This window comes from Myotis myotis, unplaced genomic scaffold (genome assembly GCF_014108235.1).
Source record: "Myotis myotis isolate mMyoMyo1 unplaced genomic scaffold, mMyoMyo1.p scaffold_m19_p_9, whole genome shotgun sequence".
In the NCBI taxonomy this organism is placed as follows: Eukaryota; Metazoa; Chordata; class Mammalia; order Chiroptera; family Vespertilionidae; genus Myotis; species Myotis myotis.
The window spans coordinates 46954007-46974468 of record NW_023416401.1 but is presented as its reverse complement, the minus strand read 5'-3'; the positions used below and the strand labels follow the sequence as shown (position 1 = coordinate 46974468).

At 41.9% G+C, this 20462-nt stretch overlaps 1 protein-coding gene across 3 annotated transcripts; it reads right to left on the bottom strand.

Moving 5' to 3' along the window:
- Window positions 1-365: 365 nt before the first annotated feature.
- Window positions 366-15042, bottom strand: DSEL (dermatan sulfate epimerase like). Of its 3 annotated transcripts, XM_036322248.1 has the most exons (3): window positions 14649-15042; window positions 9081-13634; window positions 366-6954 (listed from the first exon to the last, which is right to left on the bottom strand). In XM_036322248.1, the coding sequence occupies exon 2, from the start codon at window positions 12726-12728 to the stop codon at window positions 9090-9092; it is 3639 nt and encodes a 1212-aa protein (XP_036178141.1). In that variant the 5' UTR covers window positions 12729-13634; window positions 14649-15042; the 3' UTR covers window positions 366-6954; window positions 9081-9089. The 3 variants fall into 3 exon arrangements, with proteins under 3 accessions (XP_036178141.1, XP_036178139.1, XP_036178142.1); XM_036322246.1 differs by lacking the exon at window positions 366-6954 and having other exon boundaries at window positions 8526-13634; window positions 14649-15041; XM_036322249.1 differs by lacking the exon at window positions 366-6954 and having other exon boundaries at window positions 8526-13630; window positions 14649-15041.
- Between the last annotated feature and the right edge of the window lie 5420 nt (window positions 15043-20462).

The following is a 20462-nucleotide window of genomic DNA, read 5'->3' as shown; positions in this document are numbered from 1 at the left end:
TAATATATAGTTTAAATAATTATTTTCAATGCTCTTTTAACCTCACAATTATACTAGATATATCTTTTGATCACATCACACATGGGTGAGCCTTCCAATAACCAGATGTCTTTATTGACTCACTTCCTATATCAGGTGCTAGCCAGTGACCCTCAATCTATGCTCCGTTCATGTGTGTGTGTGTGGGGGGGGGGGAAGGGGGGTGGTCCTGAGACACTTTCACAGGGTTTGTGAAACTATGTTCATTGTATTGCAAAAAAATTTATTTTAACTCTCCCCCCCTCGCCCCGTAGCCGCCCCCCAATTCTCAGATTTTCCAGAAGCTAAGCACCTTATGTGATCCAGAAGCAGATATGAAAGTCCAGGTGTAGTCTAACAGCCAAACTTTTAAGATCATTTGTAAAAATGTAATATGGTGACACTCTTTCACAACTGTTTTGCTTTTGAAAAATACAGTCATTTTTAACAGATAATAATGCTATGGCATATCATGCTATCATGGCTTTATTGGTGTCATTTTAAAAATAAACCTATAAATGAATATTTAAAAATCCTCAGTTCTGAGGTAGAATATATTAAATATTGGCTTCATGCATATACAGCAAAAAGGTTTGTGAGCACTCAATAATTTTTAAGAGTACAAAGTGTTCCCAAAAGAGTTTTAGAGTTGCTGCCCTAGATTTATTAGCAATAATTTCAATGATCTCAAATCCATGGGTTATATTCTTTGAGCATTGCTTCCTTCCCATATTCTTGCCAGGGAGGATGTCCACTCCAACAGTCTTTGGCGCCACTAGAATCTAAATCCTTTACAACAGTGTCTCCTGGGTTTCTCATGAGCCTCTTTTACTTTCTGTACTGAGTACCTGCAAACAACTCCCCTCACACTCTTTTCTTCTGTCATCTCACAATCAAACAACAACCATCTGGCCAATCCAGCTTCCCATTTCTTTCACACCCCTATGGACACAGCTGAACAAAGCAGCGATGAACCAGGGGGTGGGAAGATGGGAAATAAGAGGGGCAGCAGAATGCCTTTTGAGCAAATTTAGGTCAATAAATGTGGAAAATTTAAAAAGAAGAACAAATTCTTTCAAAACATAACTTGCCAAAAATAGGCTTCAAATTAAATAGGCGAGCTAAATAAAATAAGCCTATCACCATCAAATTGTACACATAGTCAAAATGTTCACACATAGAAAACACAACAGTCAGCTGGTTTAAAAATGAGTTGTAACAAACATTCTAGTATTAGATCACTCCAATCTTACACAAACACTTCTACAGAATAGAAAAATAGAACATCTTCAACTTATTTTATGTGAAAGAAGTGTTGACTTCAAAATTAGATCAGTACAGTATGAGAAAATGACAAAGGTTGATGTAAACATCTTCAATTGATTATTAACAAACTCAATCCAGCTACATACACAAATATAATGAATCACTCTCAGGCTGATTTTATCATAGCCAACCAAGTTTGATTTAATCTCAAAATAAAATATTTTTTTTCATATAATACAGATATTTTCACACTAACAGATATAGGCAAATAAACATACAACTATCACAATAAATGCATCAGAAGCACTGAATAAATCCTATTATACATTGATGATAAGAAGTCATTTACCAAAGCAGGACTAGAAAGGAGTACCACATCCAGATAAGGTGAGTCTATGAAATACACACCGCATCCATCCCTCAGTGGTGATATCTGGAAGCTCTCCATTCTCATAGGAACGGTACAAGAACACTCACTATCACCAAACCCTTTCAGAATTTTACAGGAGGTCCTAACAAATGCAGTAAGAACATTAAAAAGTTACGAGTAAGAGGAAGGAAATACCATAATTCTCATAAATTACCATTGCAAAACCATTTATTTCAAAAGAATTTACAAGTCAATTATTAAATTAGTAAGAAAAATTAATAAGGTCCCTGATATAATACAAATACACAAAAATCAATTCTTTTTCTATATATAATTGAACATATAATTAACAAATGTCATCTACTGTAATAACAATATAAAGTGCTCAGAGACATCTATCAAAGGATTAATAAGTATTATATAGGAGAGACATACCATGCTCATGAACAGAGATTAATTAATGTAAAGAGGTCAATTCTCTCAAAGTTGATTTAATGCATTTACAATGAACATGTACCTTGTTTGTAAGCTTTGAGAAACTGTGCAAACTATGCACATGGAAGAATAAAGGCTTAAGAAAATCTAAGACAAAATGAGGAAAAAGAAAATAAAAAGCCTTGCCTTGCCATATTTCAAGGCTAACAAAATGACTATAGTAATTAAGACAGTGTGGTATTGTCAGTGGCTTTATCAAATTTGCTAGTGGAATAAAGTAGAGAGCTCAGAAATAGACTCATACAAAATAGACAACCTGGTATGTTGTAGTGATAGCATTGAAAGGTAGTGGGAAAGAAAGGGGTTTCAATCTTTTCAGTCTAGGATAACAGGTTTATTCATAAGGAAAAAAAATTCAGAATCAACACAACAATTTACATAAAGCAGATTAAATCCTGAAATATTAAAAGACAAAAATCTATGGCAGATAAGCTCTAAAATGACCCCCCATTGTTACACCTGGTATTCATGATCTTATATAATCCCTTCGGTGTGAGGACCTGTGACTTGCTTCTAACCAACGCTGATTGGGTGTCACTTCCAATTGAGCTACATTGTTATAGTAGTTAGTAGTTCCTTTACTGATTCGCTCCCATCCTGGCTTTCATGAAGTAAACTGTCATACGGAGAAGCACATGTGGTCATGACTAAGGGTGGTCTTCAGCCAAAAGCTAGAAAAGAACTAAGGCTTTTAGTCCAAGAACCCACGAGGAACTGGATCTTGCCAATAACCAAGGAGCTGGGAAGCAGATGCTTCTCCAGGTGAGTGTCAGATGAGTTTCCAGTGCCAGCCAGCAGCCTGATGGCAGCCTTGTGAAAGACTGAACACATGGATTCCTACCCACAGGAACTCTGACATAATCATTGTGTTGTTTTAAGCCATTAAGTTTGTGGTAATTTTGTTATACAGCAATAGACATCCAATAAAAGTATTAAAAGGTTTAGAGGAAAATAGAGGAGGGTATTTATAGTGCCAAGACTCTGGAAAAGATTCTTTAATAAGACAAAAAACTATAAATAATAAAAGAAAACACTGACATATTTGCTTACATTCAAATCAAAGACACCTGTGTAGCGAAATAGATTACACAAATCATAGTACAAAGATCATGAAAATAGAAGCAAAGAAGTTATTCATAGCACATATAACAAAAAGTCTATTATTAATATATGACAAACTTCAATGCATTAATAAGAAAAAATGAACTCGAAAAATGGATAAAAGACAAGAACATGGACTTCATTTTACAAACTACAGATGGAAAACATGACTATACATGTGCATGTGCTCATGCTCAGGTGCATATAGGCTATATGTCATTAATAGTCAGAAAGTGCAAATGAAAACAAAAATGTGATACCCAGACAGGAAAGTATTAAAAACTCTGAAACTGTCAAGTACAAGAGAACATTGGGAACAACAGAAACTTTCCTATGATGGCTGGAGTGTCAATTGGTACAGACAATCTGAGAAATAATACCTTGGCATTGTCTAGAATAGCCAAGGGTGAGCTTTCAGCCCTGGATACATATACTAGGGAGGAGGCTGGGGTGGGAGTGGGTGGGAAGGTTCTGGGTACAAACAAAAGACAGAACATTCTTATATCTAGAACATATAATGGAACACTACCAAGTTGAAAATAAGCGGCCACCTACAAAATCAAGATGCATTAGACAAAATTTTGGGCAAAGCAAAGCAAGTTGCACAATAATATATGCAATATGTTACTGTTTACAAAAAGTTGCAAAACATGAAAAACTCTACAATACGTTGATAAGGAGAGACGTGTATGGTGGAGCTATAAAGACAATCCAGGGAATGGTAAACAGAACATGCAGGATAAACATTCACCTCTTGGGTAGTTGGTGGAAACAGGAAAATGTGATCATGGAAAGTCAGAATTAATTGTGCATTTTCTCAGAGTAGATGACATGTCTACTTGTGTTCATTTTAATATCTTTCAGATCTTTGATGCCTGGCACCAGATTATAGAATGTGTGAGTATATGAATTCTGATGCTAAGTCCCACCTCTGGCCACAGAAACTGATCAATATCACAGAGGAACCTATTTTGCATATCCATAATGCCTACGGTCTGATATACAGGTGCAGCAGAGCTGGCATACTCCAGGATCAACACAATAGTGTTTTCTAATTCACATACAGTGAACCATAGCAGGGTGTGGACAGCAATAGCCAAAAAAAACCCAACCATAGCAAAGGAACCCCTGTCTATAAAGAGTATGAGCCCCACTCTCACAGGTCTGTGGCATTTGGTCCCAATGCAGAGGTGTACTTTTCATTGGGAGGCTGAGTTTCTGGCTGGAGGCTCTGGGATTTGCTCCTGGGTCCTCACCTACAGCCATGGAAGACAGAAAGCATCCAAATGTACAAAGCACCAAGCAGAGGATAAGGTACTTTTAGTCCAACCCAAATTATATGTGTGAATGACATGTGAATTACCAGGAAAACATTATTGTACATAGATTAATTTTTGAGATAATCCTTTGGTATGTATGGCATTAAAGTGAATAAGATGAAATACACTGAGTTATTCTTCCTGTCATTACCAGCAATAACCAGCATGAACTCCGCAGACCATGTGCTCTTCAGGGCATTGGCATTCAGTGACGGGCCGAATTTCTTTGTAGTAAATGTGCTGGGGAAGTTGAGTGAGAGGCAATAGGAAGAGGGCAAGTGCCAGTGCTTCTGTTCTATTTGCATGTCTCTTTGGAAATCAATGGCAGGTGTCATTGCCAACTATAGAGTCAAAACCTAAATAAGAATAGGTGGTGATCTCTATCCAAATTTACCAAAAACTCCCTCTTTAAACTACTCTTCCCTCATAACCGCAGTTTCAGAAACAAATAAACCGTGTCAACTACAGGACAGATAAGACTTTCTGATGCCTTTCATCCAGTGGTCATCTCTACCTGCCTGCCTCTCTTCCCCTTGATAAATTCTGAAGTCTCTAGAGATTGCCAATTCCCTACAGAGTAGGGTCATAGTCAACCAATTTTTGTGTTCTTCCCTCATGCTAATCAATACCTGGACATAGCTAAAAAAAAGTATGGTAAACAATGAATTAATTGTAAATTCACTCAACATTATTTCACAAAGCATATTCCCCATAGAGATAATATGGATTTCAAATTTATCTGTAAATAAGTATCATAGAGAGTTCTTGTGAGGATTGTAATGAGATACATGAAAACTTATGGTTCAATTTGTAGCACACATTGAGATTAATTCATGATAGATGCTACATCCCTTTAAAAAAAAAGTCTTCCCTGTGCCAACCTCATGCACCACTGACTTAGAATGTCTCAAGCAACCTGCAAGAACCTCTTTCTAGAGAGATAATACTAGAAGATCTTACCAGTGGCAGGAGGGACAGATAGAGAGCGCAAATACATAGTATAGGGATGTTCTTGCCATTTAGTAAGTTGGGAAGATGAATGCAGAAGACGGTGCAAGTCAGAGAAAGAACTTGGAATTAAATTAGAAGAGTAGAAGCAAGGCTTGCCCACCACTGAATGTTGCAAGTTTAGTGGCTGAAAGTGTAGGACTATATGTCAATATTCAACTGTATTTCCCATTGTCTGCCTTCTCAGCTCCATACAGAATCCTAACAGTTACCCAAGACCTAAAGAAGAGGGCTATCACAAATTATCCCAACCATGGCCAACTTGCTTATAGCTTTTTATTTAGTAAGAGAGGAGTCTTGTTATACATGTAGTCCCAATGTACTAGTTTATGATCAAACATAGCAATTTTTTAAATCATTGTTAATATTTACTCATAGAAAATTGAATGTGATATTCTTTATATATCAGGACTGTCTGGGATCTATGATGATGCACCCCAAACTCTACTGACAAATGACATAAATTACAAGTGGCCAAAAGAGGGTAGCACATCCACAGAAGAAACAAAACATACGTGTGTGTGGAGTAGTTCTTGTTTGAATATATTCACTGCGGGTGATGGGGCCAGTCCTCTTCCATGCCTAGGAATTTGACATAACCATCCCATTCTTGCCAGGCATTTACTACTTCTTCCTGTCTAAATAAAAATGTCAATCAAATGTCCAATATATGGGGTCTAGGCCTAATATGTATGCATCCTTGTGTCATCTGCTTAAAACTTGTGCCTCTCCAGGTTTATAGAAATTAAACCGCATTCATAGATTTATCTTTTTTTCTCCTGAACAGATTCTCCCATTTCCTATCCTTCCTGGAATTTTTATTACAGTAAATTCAACTCTGGGTAGAGCACATTCCATCCAAAATGAGTAATTAACATTATTCCACTTTGGAAAAACAGATTATCACTATACTTACTTATGTTACTTGTGCCAGCAAAACACATTCTTTCCAAGTTTCAAGACTTAAATGCTCTTATTTTAATAAAGGCTTTTATCTCAACTGGACTGAAGTTTGGGGAATTTAATGAAGAGATCGAATTTACAGAGGACATTTTGTTTCTTTTGGAAGCGTCACAATAGTGATCATTGCTGCTTTATTTTTAAGATGATAAGAGTAAGTGTAGAATCTGGTCAAATTTTTTCCTAGGTAACATCCTAAGAGTGTAGGACCTGGGTGTTTGGGGAGGGTCAGTCACCTTAGGTATTGAGATGACAAGGCAGGGGTCCCCAAGCATGAACATATCATGTATGTTCAATGCCTCTCCACATAGAATATTCCTCACAGGAGCATCTGCAAATAGGTCTTCTCTTTCAGTAAACTTTCCCTTGGGGCAGGAGGGGGTGAGTACAGGGACAGGAAAATTCACCTTGACATTGCTGGGGGAGGAGGAGGTGCAAGTTAGGATACACTGTGAAGCGCATTTTATTAACCATGTCACTTTCATTAGCTATCAATAACATGTTCCCTTATTCATTCACAGACCTACTCTTTTTCATTTTCCCCTTCTTTCCTCCATGTACTGAATGAATGGCTCTCTTCTGCCCATGGGCACATTTCTATAAAATTTTAAAAGAAAGACAGTGGTATAGCTTTCATTTTCTTATTTGTTACCTACACATGTCTAATTCTTACCTTGATCAGACCTGATATTATTGCCAACCCAAAGCCTTTTTATTGGATCTCATTTGAGATCCCACATCCTGGGAATTGAAAGCAAACACTGAGACTCTGACCAATTATGAAAATATTGTTAACATCTGTGTAGCAATTTTACATGCTTGTTGATAACCCTCAAATAGGAAGGTTATTGTCTTCCTTGGCAATAACAGTGTAGATTCAGGTCTTTAGCTGCCCTTTCAACCTATGTTAATATGACTTTCATTCATTTTGACATTGTAGAGAAAAAGTCATGGGAGTCCAGGAAGAAAATCGAGTATATAAGCAGAAGTAGGAGTGGCCTGCATTCATTCACACTATATGGGGGGAAATGACAGCCAAGTGAGGTTTCGCTGGAATGGAACATATCCACAGCTTTATCACTCTGCAGGCACATTTTGTCACAATAACAAAGTACTGAGAAAGAACCACTTTTATCTAGGTCAGAATAACAGACGCCCAAGTGTTAGAGAGCTTGGGGGAAACGACAGTTTGCAACATCAGGAAGAAGACTGCAATCTGTACAGAGATTTCATCAAGTCTCCACACTGCCTAATAGTTTTCATCCAGCACATTGTAATTACTCCACTGGCTTCTACTGGCACAGCATTTGGATTTCAGCGTCTACCAAAAGAAAATGAACCGCATTCGATGACGACGACATTTCTAATAAGATGCAGATGGTAAAGGAAACAGATGCCTCTGACATCATCTCCCATTTGCCCACACTGGCAGTCTGTAAACTCATTCAAAGGATGCGAGACAAGTCAGGCAGTTTTCCAACTCTGCTTCTAGTCTAAAAAAAAAATGCAGCCCGTGGTGCCTCAGCTTCCTTTGAGTCATACAGTGATAATTCCACAAAAAGAAGTTTCATTCTAAGTCTGTGTTAGGCTTTAATGCAAAATTAATCATGGGGGTGGGGGGCGGGAATCCTGGAAAATACAGGGAGTTTAGCCATCAGTAACTGCGACTGATTCTGCATGACAGTGACAAAGGGGACAGGATGGGAGTGGTGTGATGCTAGCAGCTGTGGCTTCAAGGAGGCAATACAAAGAAAGGAGTTTTACACAGGCAAGCAGGTCCAAAATACTCCACCAGCCCTTGGCACCCCGATTATGCAAAGACTGATTCCATTACTTCAAAGGAGAAAACGTTAAGGAGGCTGTTTAGGTCAGTTTCTGATCTGCAAAAAACCATATTCCTTCTGTATGTCCATCTGTATTTTATAGAAGGAACCTTATAGTTCAGACAGAAGTTTCCACCATTTCCCCAGTGATATCACTAAACATTATACACAGTAAAGGATTTATTTTCTAGTGCAGGATAAACATGTTAGAAGACCTTTTATAAAAAGCTAAGGAACCTCTGTAGTCCATCTTAAAAGCAAGAGATGCTTGGGTACAACAGCCACTGAAGGCCTTGAGCAGTCTTTGAGGTTCCAGGACACATCAGCACAGTTGCAGATGAAGAGAGTTAAGACAAAAACTTTAAAAATCTTCCTGTATTTCCTGACCACAATAGAACTTCATCTGTACCTCTGTAGTGGAAGCACTTTAGCAGAAAACAATTCAGAAACAAAGGCAAGAAAGTAGTGACATAAAAATTAAATTGTGCTCCACCAAATATGGTGTCTATTTTTAAAACAATCTCTCTGTGCAAGTAATTAACTGAACACACACATTCTCTTCTCTCTCTCTCTCTCTCTCTCTCTCTCTCTCTCTCTCTCTCTCTCTCTCTCACACACACACACACACACACACACACACACAGTTACAAGAATAAACAAACTCTTCTAATTCATGTCCACAAATTGGGTTAGAAAGTATTAGTGCAAATTTCTGCTGACCTGCAGCACTCAGTCCATAAACTTTGGGTATCCTAGACGGTCCATCAGTGTCCAGCAGATGTTTTCAATCTGTTTAATTTTATCTCTAGGCAAGTTTTGTTTCCAAACATTAGTATTACTTGGTGATATTTCCCCTTCATAGGGAAGATTGAAAAGGTTCGTGGAAGTGGCAAACAATATTTGGTTTAAACTAGCAGGAGACAAAGGGATGCCAAGGAAGGCAAAAATCCTTTCAGTGGTTTTCTGGGGGAAATGCACAATATCTTCAAACTTGATCAGCTGGTAGCTGGTAGGTAGCAAATCTGCATTTATTCTCAGGGCTGCTGCTGTGTGTGCCAACCACAAATGAGACAACAAGGAGACTGCGTTGGACTTGGGTTTTGATAATTCTTTCCTTAATGATTCATACTCCAGAGCATAGCCCGAATTTAAGCTACATCTGCCTTTACCTCCCTCTACTTTAAACAGTTTAGCTAAGCGCTCTGGTATATTCTTCAGAGAGTAAAGACTTGGTTTGCTACTGTACAGCATTGAATAAATCCACGCCCGAGGGTCCCTTACTACATACAATGCCCTCAGCGAAGATCCCAAAACTTCCTGAAAAAAATGAAGCTTTAAGGTCCAGCTCCCACTGCTTAGACTGAGCACAGGCCGTGCGCTCGGGAAGTAAACCAGGTGTCTCCTCAAAGCCCTAATGTATTCAGCATCTCTATCAAAGGCGCCTTTCATTCTACTTCTTTGTTCTGACAAAGACTCTCTCCTCTTCGATTTTCTTTTCTTGTCCTTATTCACTATAAAATATTGGGCCAGTTTACCCCTACTGGATTCATGCAGATGAATGTTTTGCAAATGCAGTTTTGTATCTTGGACTAAAGACTGCAGCCAGCCTCGGAGTAGACGGAAATGCACACTGTGGATATCTGATGCCTTCCATTCACAGGCGTCTACAAAGGAGTCAATTTCAAATTCCGTCTCAGGGATATCAATGTAGGCTGTGGGAACCCTGATGTAGAGAAAATCACTACTGTTGAAAAATAGTTGTTTGAGAATTTCAGCTCCTGAACCAGGAAGTGAGGTAATGACAACATCGGGACGATCAACGTGGTGCCCTTGGGAAGACACAGACTTAGTGCTGGCCTCCATCTCCGTCCTTGCCCATTTTGCACAGATGGGCTGAGTGCAAGTGCTCCACACATCCAGGAGCTCGATAAACCACAAGACAACAACAAGTATTAGGATCCATCGCATTAGCTTTCTAAAAGAAAGGTAAAACCGCCACTGAAATGTTAAAATCAACAAGCTAATGCACAAAATCAACCCAATTGCTATATTAAATTTAAATCCAAAGGGGAAAATAACTTTATCCTGTCTTACGGGCCTTACTATTGCTTGAGAGCCCAAACCAAATCGGGTGATTTGGCCCTGATCAGCCACATTGGCAAAGCCACCAAATCCCAGGTAACTGAATCTTGTGTTCAGGTTGTAGTAGTCAGTTACAATGGAGACAACATGTTCAGTATTGTTGACGTTGAGAGAAATCTGAAGTCCAGAGTTGGAATTATCAGTAAATCTGCAGCTGGAAACATTGACATATGGCCCATGAAAGACATATGCAATTCTTGTGATTGTGGATTCCATCTGAAACGTAACGTTAACAAACTGGGTCCACCGTTTCTTAAATTCAGCAGCTTGCTCTGCTTCCTGTATACTAGCAACGGGGCTATTGCCATGGTAATCAAACCAAAACATTTTGTAGTGTGCATCCCACACGTCCATCATGGCACCATTATACTTGTTCATAAACCTATATGGGATGTACTTAAAATCAATATCCAGATTATGAAAGAAGGCACTGACAGATTTTATTGGGGAATCATCTTGCTTCTCAATGTGATCGACAACTAGCAAAGTTTGAGAATTTAGGAGAAGCAAAGCGCGATACACACTTTTTAGCTTCATTGCTGAAGAGTAAGCAGACACTGCCTCCCCGCTCACAAATATCATTTCCCCGTGTTGAGAGGCAGTAATGATTTCCCCTGCTGCGTCACCAACCTCCTCACTGGTCCACTTGAGCCACTGTGCACATTCTCCCAGTTGACCTTCCCAGGGCTTATTACACTGGCTCGTGGGTGATGGCGCAAACACCAATACGTTGTTAAGGTGGCTCAACTTAGGTCCATAGAGAGCTTCGGAAACAAATACTTGCCCATTGGGAGCAAAAGTAAATGAGTTCTGATCTGGATGCTCATGTCCTGGGTTAAAGCTTCTCCACCCATCAATCCAGGAGTATGGCTGAAAGTGAACTATGTCATACACAGCTCGACCTCCTAGTTTCCCAGATTTAAAAGACACAAAGGTATTGGTCTGGGTATTTGGCAACCCAGCCCCATAAGTAACAACACCCCAGTTAGGGAATGTGTGCATCTTTGCAGTACCATATTCAGCAGGAGGCTGTGGGGTGAGCTGGGGATCATACCAGATATATTCAGTGTGAAGAGTACTCCACCTCTGGGCAGTGGAGGGGACCATTGGTCCATCTTTAGGTCGGTGCCTTCTAATTTGCTGAGCTAACCAATTTCCAGCTCCATTCTTTAAGATGAACTTATCCAAGAAAACCAACTGGCTCTCTGGACCATAAAACCAATTATAATTGGAATCTGCTATACCCACAGTTCTTTGGAAGCCCGGTAAAAGGGTGGCATAATAGAACCAAAAGTGCATTTTTAACCAGTTATTATCCAAGTTGTTGATGTTAAAATGGCGCTGGGCCAGAAAGACATACTGTGTGACTGATTTAGCTGTGTAGCTCCCATATGCCACACCTTCATCCAAAGAACCATCAACAATATGATTCAACAGAAACATGGTCTTTTCCATCACATCTACTACAACTTGTTTCCATAAATTTACTTTAGGTTCTCTTTCTACCCCAGTCACCAAGGCCCCGGTGAGCAGTGCTATCATGTTAGTAGCTTGGTGGTTATGAAGAAGTTGTTTGCCCCATGAGCGGACCTTGGAATATTCATACATTTCCTCGGTAATCACCCATATTTTCTCCAGGTATTTTTGTCTTCGATGATCATCTAGTAAGTTATATAAAAAGTCAAAGGCAGTGGCAAAGCCTGTTAAGGAATGGCCAACTGGGACCTCATCCCCTGGTGCATTCTCAACTAGCCAGTCTTTGTAGCCAACCATCCTGTCCATATATTCCAAGACAAATTCAAAGGCAACCTTGTCTTCTGGGCATAACAAACAGTACAGTGCTAAAGGAGGCAGATTGTTACCATAAATTTCATTCCACTTGGCAGCAAAATCAGCATGCTTGGGTGGAGGTAGGTAGTATGTTGGGTTGGACAGCATGACTGTCACTGCACTTCTAATAGCTCTAAAAAGATGCAAATGGCTTGTGCGAGACTTTTGTCTCATTGTTTGGATTTCTCCTGCATCAAAATATAAACTTGGATGAAGCATACTTTTTTTCAGCTTTTGGTTGGATCTGAAATCTTGCACTTTCTGTGTCTTAAACTGATCTATATCATCTGCAAAAACTGCCCAGTCAGAGTAATTGCTTACAGATTCCTCAAAAGTTGAGAAAGCAAACATCACTAATGCTAAAAATAAGAAATGTCCTGTAAACATTAACGCCATGATCCATCAGGGAGTTCCTTTCCTTAGGCAATCATGTCAAACAGAGTGCTCAATGTGGTTCCCATCTGCTCAGTATAAAACACCCATTTAAGGCCTTGATAAAACAAAGACTATAAATCGCTTATGCTGTGAAATCCAGATGATAGTTGCTCCTTCAAAGCAAATACGATTGCCAAAAAGAGAAAACTTACACTGTATATCTGCGTCTCTAACACAGTTTCACTTCCAATAAAATTTCAAGGAATGTTAAATCCTCTAGTTTTTCCATATCACAGAGCAAACAGTGATATACAGACTCAAACATACTATGACTTTAGGATTTACTTCCTTTGCATAAATTTAACATGAAGTGTCAAAACACACACTGTTTAAAAAGAAAAAGAAAAAGAAAAAGGAAGAAAAAAGCACTCCAAACTCCAAATGAAGTCATTCCTAGCATAGGAAACCATCGCCGGAAATAAAATCACCAAACGTGGGTGATGTCCTTGTGTGTGTGTCTACCCAAAGAAAGCGACAAAGTCTGAAATCCTTGGGGTGGATTCGGTTGTTTTTCTTCTCAACTTTTTACACTTCTGGCTTTGAAAATTTTTTCTTCTTCGTTTTTGGGAGAAAAACATCCTCAATAAGTGTCCAAAGTCCTACCTGGTTTTAAAAATCTCAAAATTCCTGCCCTCATTTCAAATCTGTCTTTTTCAGGCCTTCTTACTTATCAGCCTATTATGACCCAGAGGAAGCATTTTCATGTCTTCTTTTATCAGCTTCATCTGTACAGCTAGAAAAATCTAATCTCTTCAGCCACCTAGGTACATCTCTTCCAATCATGAAGTAACCACCAGTGGGGAAAGAAAACTCCCCTTTCACCAACAATGACGGCTCTTTTCTGTTCCTTTTTCATGACATTCCTTTCTGGGAGGAAAAAAACACAAAGAAATTCTCTGAGGCTACAGGTATGCTGGGAGTGGATATAAACTGATATCTCAATTCGTGTACTGGACAGAAATTTCGGAATCACAATAAATCTGTTATTAAATATAACCTACGTTTATTCAATTGATTCTTTTTTTATTACTATTATACCTTTAAATGCACACATTAGGATAACAAAGAATAGTGGCAGATGACAAGCAGCTACAAGATATAACTTTGCCCCACGGTATTTATTTTAACTGTGGCTGGCTTTAGCCATTTAAAATGTTTTAAGGGGGTGAGGGGTAATGAGGGGTAGAGGGGTTCTAGTGTATGGTGACTAAGGGAAGGAGATTTGACTTTGGGTGGTGGGCACACAGCCAATATACAAATGATGTATCATAGAATTGTGCACTTGAAACCTATATAGTTTTATTAAGCAATGTCACCCCAATAGATTTAATTTAAAATGTAAAATAAATACAATGTTTTTATTCGAATGCAGTTTACCCAGTGAGTCCTGCTATGATTCTTGTTGTTTCAGGCACAAACGACTCAGCGATGAAAAGCAAAAGTTGCAAGGACCTTTTTAGATTCCGTCTGAGGGTTTAGCTTTCATGGGATCAGAAGGTGCCCCTGTAAGGGACCAGTCACTTCCCTCAAAGGAGAAATCATGATAATGTGTGGGAGCAGAGAAGGGCAGTTCCGCTCCCACCTCTCACCTGTAGCCTCGCTTTCCATCCTCATAAGGAACCAGCAGAGGGAGCTCAGACCCAGACTTAAGGAGCCCCTGCGAGTCTTCGGATGGGAAGAACCCTACCCAAGTTTCAGTCCTGGACAAGTCTCCTCTCCGTGGGAAACGTTAACCCGAGGAGTTTTCCTGCTCGGCCCCGCCTGTTGCATTTTTTAAATACGCTTCCTACGAACGTGCCGCCCCCATCCTGCGCTTCCCGCTCCGCGAACTCCGGCGGTGATTTGGGGACAGAAGACCCCTGAATGGTCAAGTCCACTTACCTTCGCAGATCCGGACAGGGTCCTCCGGCGGCGCTGGGCCCCGATGCGGCGGAGGCGGGGAGTTGGAGAGAACTGCGGTGCGCAGGAGGCCTGGCCGTGCGGCTCCGCGCAGGGTCCCCGGAGCCCTAGAGCCCCGGACCCCGCGCTCCCCGAGCTCCAACAGGCTGCAGCCCCGCGCTGGTCCCCACCCCGCGCGGACACGCTTGCCCTCGGGGAACGCCGGACGTCCCCGGGCCGCCCGGGACCGCGGGAGGCAGGTCCGCGCGCGGAGGACGCTCTCGGGGACGCCGTGTCCAGCGGAGCGCCGGCGTCCCCAAGCCGCGATGCCCGAAGCCGCCGCCGCTGCCGCCGCTCCTTCGTGCCAGCTCCGGCCGCGCGGCCCGGGAGGCGAGAGACAGCTCCGCGGGCCGGGGGCGGGGCGGGACCAGACAGGGGCGGGGCCTGGGCGGGGCCTCGGGCTGCGGGGGGGTGGTGAGGAGGAGACACGAGTCGGGATGGGCGGGGCCTCTGGCCGGGGCGGGGCCAGAGGGACTGGGTGCTGGGGCTGCGGGGCTGGGGGCGGGACAGGAGCGGGCGAGGGCGGGGCCGGGGCGGAGCCGAGCGCTCTCCCCGCCTATCGGGAGGGGCTCGCGGCCCGCGCGTTCCAGGCTGCCGCGGCCGCCGGGCCTCCGGGACCACAGGATCTGCCAGCCGGGACTTGGGGTGTGTGAGTGTCTGAAGTTCTCGCCCGCCTGCCAGTCCCTTTGGTTATGGGGCGAGGACCACTGTAACAGGGCGCAGGGTGGGAGGAAGATGGAGGAAGCGCTGGGCTTGAGGACAAATGGGAGAAGCGGGGGCTGGTGGGTGAGGCGGTGGGTGTCAGCCTTCACCCTTTAGGAAGAGCGAGGGCTGGGGGGGGGGGGGGCGGGGGAGGGATGACAGGCAGTCTGGCTGAAGTTGCTGTCATATAGGAAAGCAAAATCAGTGCTCCAGAGTAATAGGAGAGTGACTTCAGGGCCACAGATGCTAAAGATCAGGGGGAGCCAAAAAAATACTCATTAGCTTTATGGATTGAAATCATTTCTCCGGCAGCATAAATATGGAAATGTGGGTAACAAGCAGGTGGAAGGAACCTCTTTTCTTATTAAAGAAATGGAAACTGGAGTAAAGACCCATGGCCGGCGAAGACGGAGTCCCTTGGTTACTATGACACGTATTGCAATTCTAGGGTTAGGGAATCCTAAGGCAGCTGTGAATCCTGTTATACTCGACCTATTGAACTCCTCACAGGTATCTGAGGTTATATTTCCGTGTAAACCAACCCGAGATCTGACCTCAACTATCACGAATAACAGCAATAATAAGAACACAGGGAAATATGAAGAGTTGCAAATGAACAAGCCCATCCCATTAAAATAAAAAAAAAAAGGAAGAGTGTCTTGCTAAGATCACTTCCTGGTAAAACCAAACAAGAGACCATTGCTAGGAGAATAAATTTCAATTATTTACCTTGGAGGTGAAAAGTGACTCTACTTCCTCATCCTTCTATTTTGTCCCCTTGGGAACCCCACCGCAGTCCAAATGGTCAAAGTTGCTTTTGCTTTGGCACTTTGATAACTATGCTTATCCCGTTCCTCCCTGCACAGCATCATCTGCCCAACCACCCTCACTTACTAGTTGAAACTTGTCTACTGAAATTCTTTTAATCATTCTCATCTTAGCTCAGATGCTTACAAATTCCTCTCTAAATACCTCCTAAGTTTCCCCAACCAGAATGAGTCACTCAAGCACTTTGTGATTTGGGTCTATAGTCAGCCCTTAGAGCATTTGTTTTGTGCTTAATATTTACCTGACTGACTCCTGTGCTCTGTGCAAAGCTCCTTCAACTTCCAAGCAGTCACCCATCCCCTCTGTAAGCGCTGTATCTGTGTTTGAAATGAGTTGAACCTTTAACAGTGGGCTTCACGTGGAGCCTGGTCTCCTCCACTGACATTCATTGTGAAGCATGAGTCTTCCTCTGAACTCCAGAAACAGAACTTCCTGAGAAAGTCTGGCTCGTCCCCCTATGTGGTCCACAATTTAGGAAGATGACTCATGGCTTCCAACCTCAGTTATGGGAGAGCATAGAGTTGGGGGAACGAGGAGCCCAACTGCAGAGATTCCTATAGTTTTCTGCAAAGAGGTGCTTTGGAAAGTGCCTAGGAATTAGTGCTATACACCGAGTGAATAAGTATGCAGACTTTTTCAGAACAAAATGTGTGGGTGGCATTCTTTTATCCTTGGATCCCAAGTTTCCCATGACACTAAGGCAAGGTGAATCATGGAGGTTATTATGAGCACTAACATCTGGCAGGTGAATATTTTAACTTGCATCTGATCTTTTTTTCAGATTTATTAGCATCAACATGACCGTTTTCACTTTACAGATGAATGGATCCAGGTATAGACATTGTGGCCTTTTGGGTTTGCCCCTTGCATGGGTGTTGAAGCTGTGGGATGCAGCTAACGTCGGCATCTTCAGGTGAGCTTTTAGGCTAATTCACATTAAGCAGCATCGTCTCCCAGCTATGAGTGCGTTGAAATAAAACAGGAGCTACAGTGGACCAATGCTAATCTCTGGCAGAAAGGGTGAGTGGCAGATGGCACTATGAAAAATGAAGCGAGGTCCTGGCCAGGCAGCTCAGTAGGTTGGAGCGTCATCCCTGTATACCGAGGTTTGATCCTGGGTCACAAGAAGTAACCAATGAATGCATGAATAGGTGGAACAACAAATTCATATTTCTCTCTCTCTTCCTCTCTTTAAAATCAACAAATAAAAATTAAAAAAAGAAAAATGAAGAGAATCTTGTTTTCTGAGAACTAAAAATGGATAGGTCCAATTATTTATTGCTCCTTCAACATGTGGAGATGATACAAAGTTAGTTATAAATAATGCATCTAACCGTAGAAGGGATGAGCTACATGTTATGTGATTGTACATTAAAAACCTTTATGAGCGCGGCAAGAGACACGTACACCAACAGCTGCTAAATTCAGAATCCTGGAACAGTATCTTATTTTATGTAAAAGAAGAACAGTGCAGTCTATTGCTTTGGGGATTTTCTGCTATATACAAAGATCTTAAATCTACATGAGATTTTACTCGTGATTTCAAAGCACTTATGAAAATCTGGTTTTTTTATTTGAATATCTTTCAACCAAACTACCAGCTATACCACTTAAAACAGAGATGACACTTTCTAGACTAGATTTCCCAAGGCAGGGCCTTCCTCCCTCCCTCCCTCCCTCCCTCCCTCCCTCCCTCCCTCCCTCCCTCTCTTCCTCCCCTCCTTCTTCTTTTTCATTCTTTAACAGCTAGACCAGAGCCTTGCACTTTGTGTGGAGTGCATGTTGAGTATTGAACATGGAGTCTCACCCTTATTTTATGGCAGAAGAGGAACAAAGTCATAAACCCCTGAAGAGCAGAATCAGGAGCTTGTTGTCTCCCAGCCGTGCTCAGAAACTTGTTACTGTAGGATCAGTGATTGGAGCTGTGTCGTGGGGTGACTTCACGTGCCACCTAAGACTAGAAAGTCAGCCAACACGATAAGGAGAATCTCTGCAAGAATTGTATGTCTTAAGATCGGTAACTTCAAGTTCTGAGCCTCAGAGCCTAAGGTTTATACTCCATTGCTTATAGAGGGATAAAGTGTAAGCAGTTAAAACAAACCAAGATACCACATGATGTCCCTTGACTGAAATCTTTTGTCGATGATCTGTTGTATGGATTATCTCTTAATAATTGGGGCAAAGATATCCAAGAACTAACTGCGGTTCATTCAGCAACTGAGCATGTGCAGATCTCTAGCCCACGGGCTTACAGAGAACGTGGGTGATTTCATTATTCTTCCCTTCACCCCTGCCCTTCCTTCATATGGTTTTGGCTGAGAGCTCAGATGCAGATTTCCTGAACCAATTACAAGGCGAGATGTGTATTATAGTGATCCACGAGCTCTGCTAGAACCAGTGTTTGCCCCAGCATTTGGGGGGAGAGCAGCTGTTATGGTACAGAAACAGACACCAAACTTAAGCTGCAAAATTTTTTTGCACAATTGACCAGCAGTCATAGGCCACACCGATAAGAAAGACAAAAACCACAGATTTAAAGCGGGCAGTAGAATGTGGAAATACTCTTTCTGCAATTGCTTTGAATGCACAACATCTCAAAGTGACAGGGATTTTGCTGGCAGAGCTGCCAATGAAGATGTGGCTGGGAGTCTTCCTTTAGTTCAGTGGTTCTCAACCTTCTGGCCCTTTAAATACAGTTCCTCATGTTATGACCCAACCATAAAATTATTTTCGTTGCTACTTCATAACTGTAATGTTGCTACTATTATGAATCATAATGTAAATATCTGATATGCAGGATGGCCTTAGGCGACCCCTGTGAAAGGGTCGTTCGACCGCCAAAGGGGTCATGACCCACAGGTTGAGAACCGCTGCTTTAGTTGGTTTATTCAGCTCTACAGGAGCCTCTCTGACAGTAACCAGATTTTTAAAACTTTTAAAATACCAAAGCCAAGTTCTGGGGACAGAAGTTTCCCCAGAAGTCCACTACTAGTAAAACCTTGTATTTTTAAGTGGGAAGCATTATTGCTACCACATCTGCTTATATACAGTTTTGCTCTTACCCTGAAGGACAATTTTAGACTAAGTGAAACTGACAAGGGGAGTAGAGATGGGGCTCTTTCTCTGTCCCCTCCCTGTCTTATTCCAGTTTCTCAACCCCAAACCCCAGGGACATTTGGCTCCTCAGAAAACACTGGACAGTGGAGAATGTGTTGATTGTCTCAGCTAGGGCATGGGGGACTGAGGGCATGTGGTGGGCAGGGCCAAGGATTAAACATCCTCCAGCCCCATCCCCAGCCCCAAGCAAAGAATTATCCAGCCCAGGATGTTAATACTGCTGAGTTTGAAAAAACCCTGCCTTAGCCCACTGATTCTAACAATCCATGATATGCAAATTGTTGGTAATTGTTTGAATCAAGTCCTAAGGGCTTTCCGTCACCATTTTGTGATTAGTCCCAGAGTTGCTCTTACTCATGTATTAACACGTGGCTTTCTGTTGTTTATCAGATACTGGGTCCATACTCTTTGCTTGGTCAAAGACACTCCTAACACCAGCTATTTCGCTTCATCTAAGAGCCTGGGCTAGGCGACCAGGCACAACTGGCAATAAATCAATTACTACAGAACAGTTTGGGAAGAAGTGACTTTAAGGTGATCAGGAATGCCCTTCTGATGTTAAAAAAAAAAAAAAAAAAGCAAACCCCTTCACACACAGGCACACCTCGACTGCCTCTATTGTCAGAATTCTTTCCTGTAGGACAATGTTTTCAAATTAAAATCCTTGGACCCTCAGTATAAAAAAGCCCAGAGTTTTTGCTAAAAATGCCAATTTCTCAAATGGGTGAATTCTCTGGGTGTGTATAACCCAGGAATCTGCATCTTTCCAGTGCTCCTCAGATGCACGCCACATTGGACAGCCACTGTTCCAAGACGAGGACTCACATCCTTTTCCTCTTCCCTGCACATCTGGGGGGGTGTGTCTGCGGGACCCCTTGGCAGAAACATCCGCTGGCTAGCAGGAGCCCAGGGACCATCGAGGGAAAGGAGTTGATGTTCCAGAATAATCCAGAGACATGTAGGGAAGGACTCTGCAGCTAGTTTCATTATTTCCCATGCTGACTGTTTGCTCACACATGAGAGAGTGAGATAAATAGGATTTATAAAATAGAGGAGAGGAAATTTGATACAGTCTGGGCACAGTGGAACTTGTATCTCACATTTTTGGGG

Bases quoted from the DNA above. Each gene is read 5' to 3' on its own strand.
- DSEL (XM_036322248.1), bottom strand. From the start codon at position 12,728: ATGGCGTTAATGTTTACAGGACATTTCTTATTTTTAGCATTAGTGATG.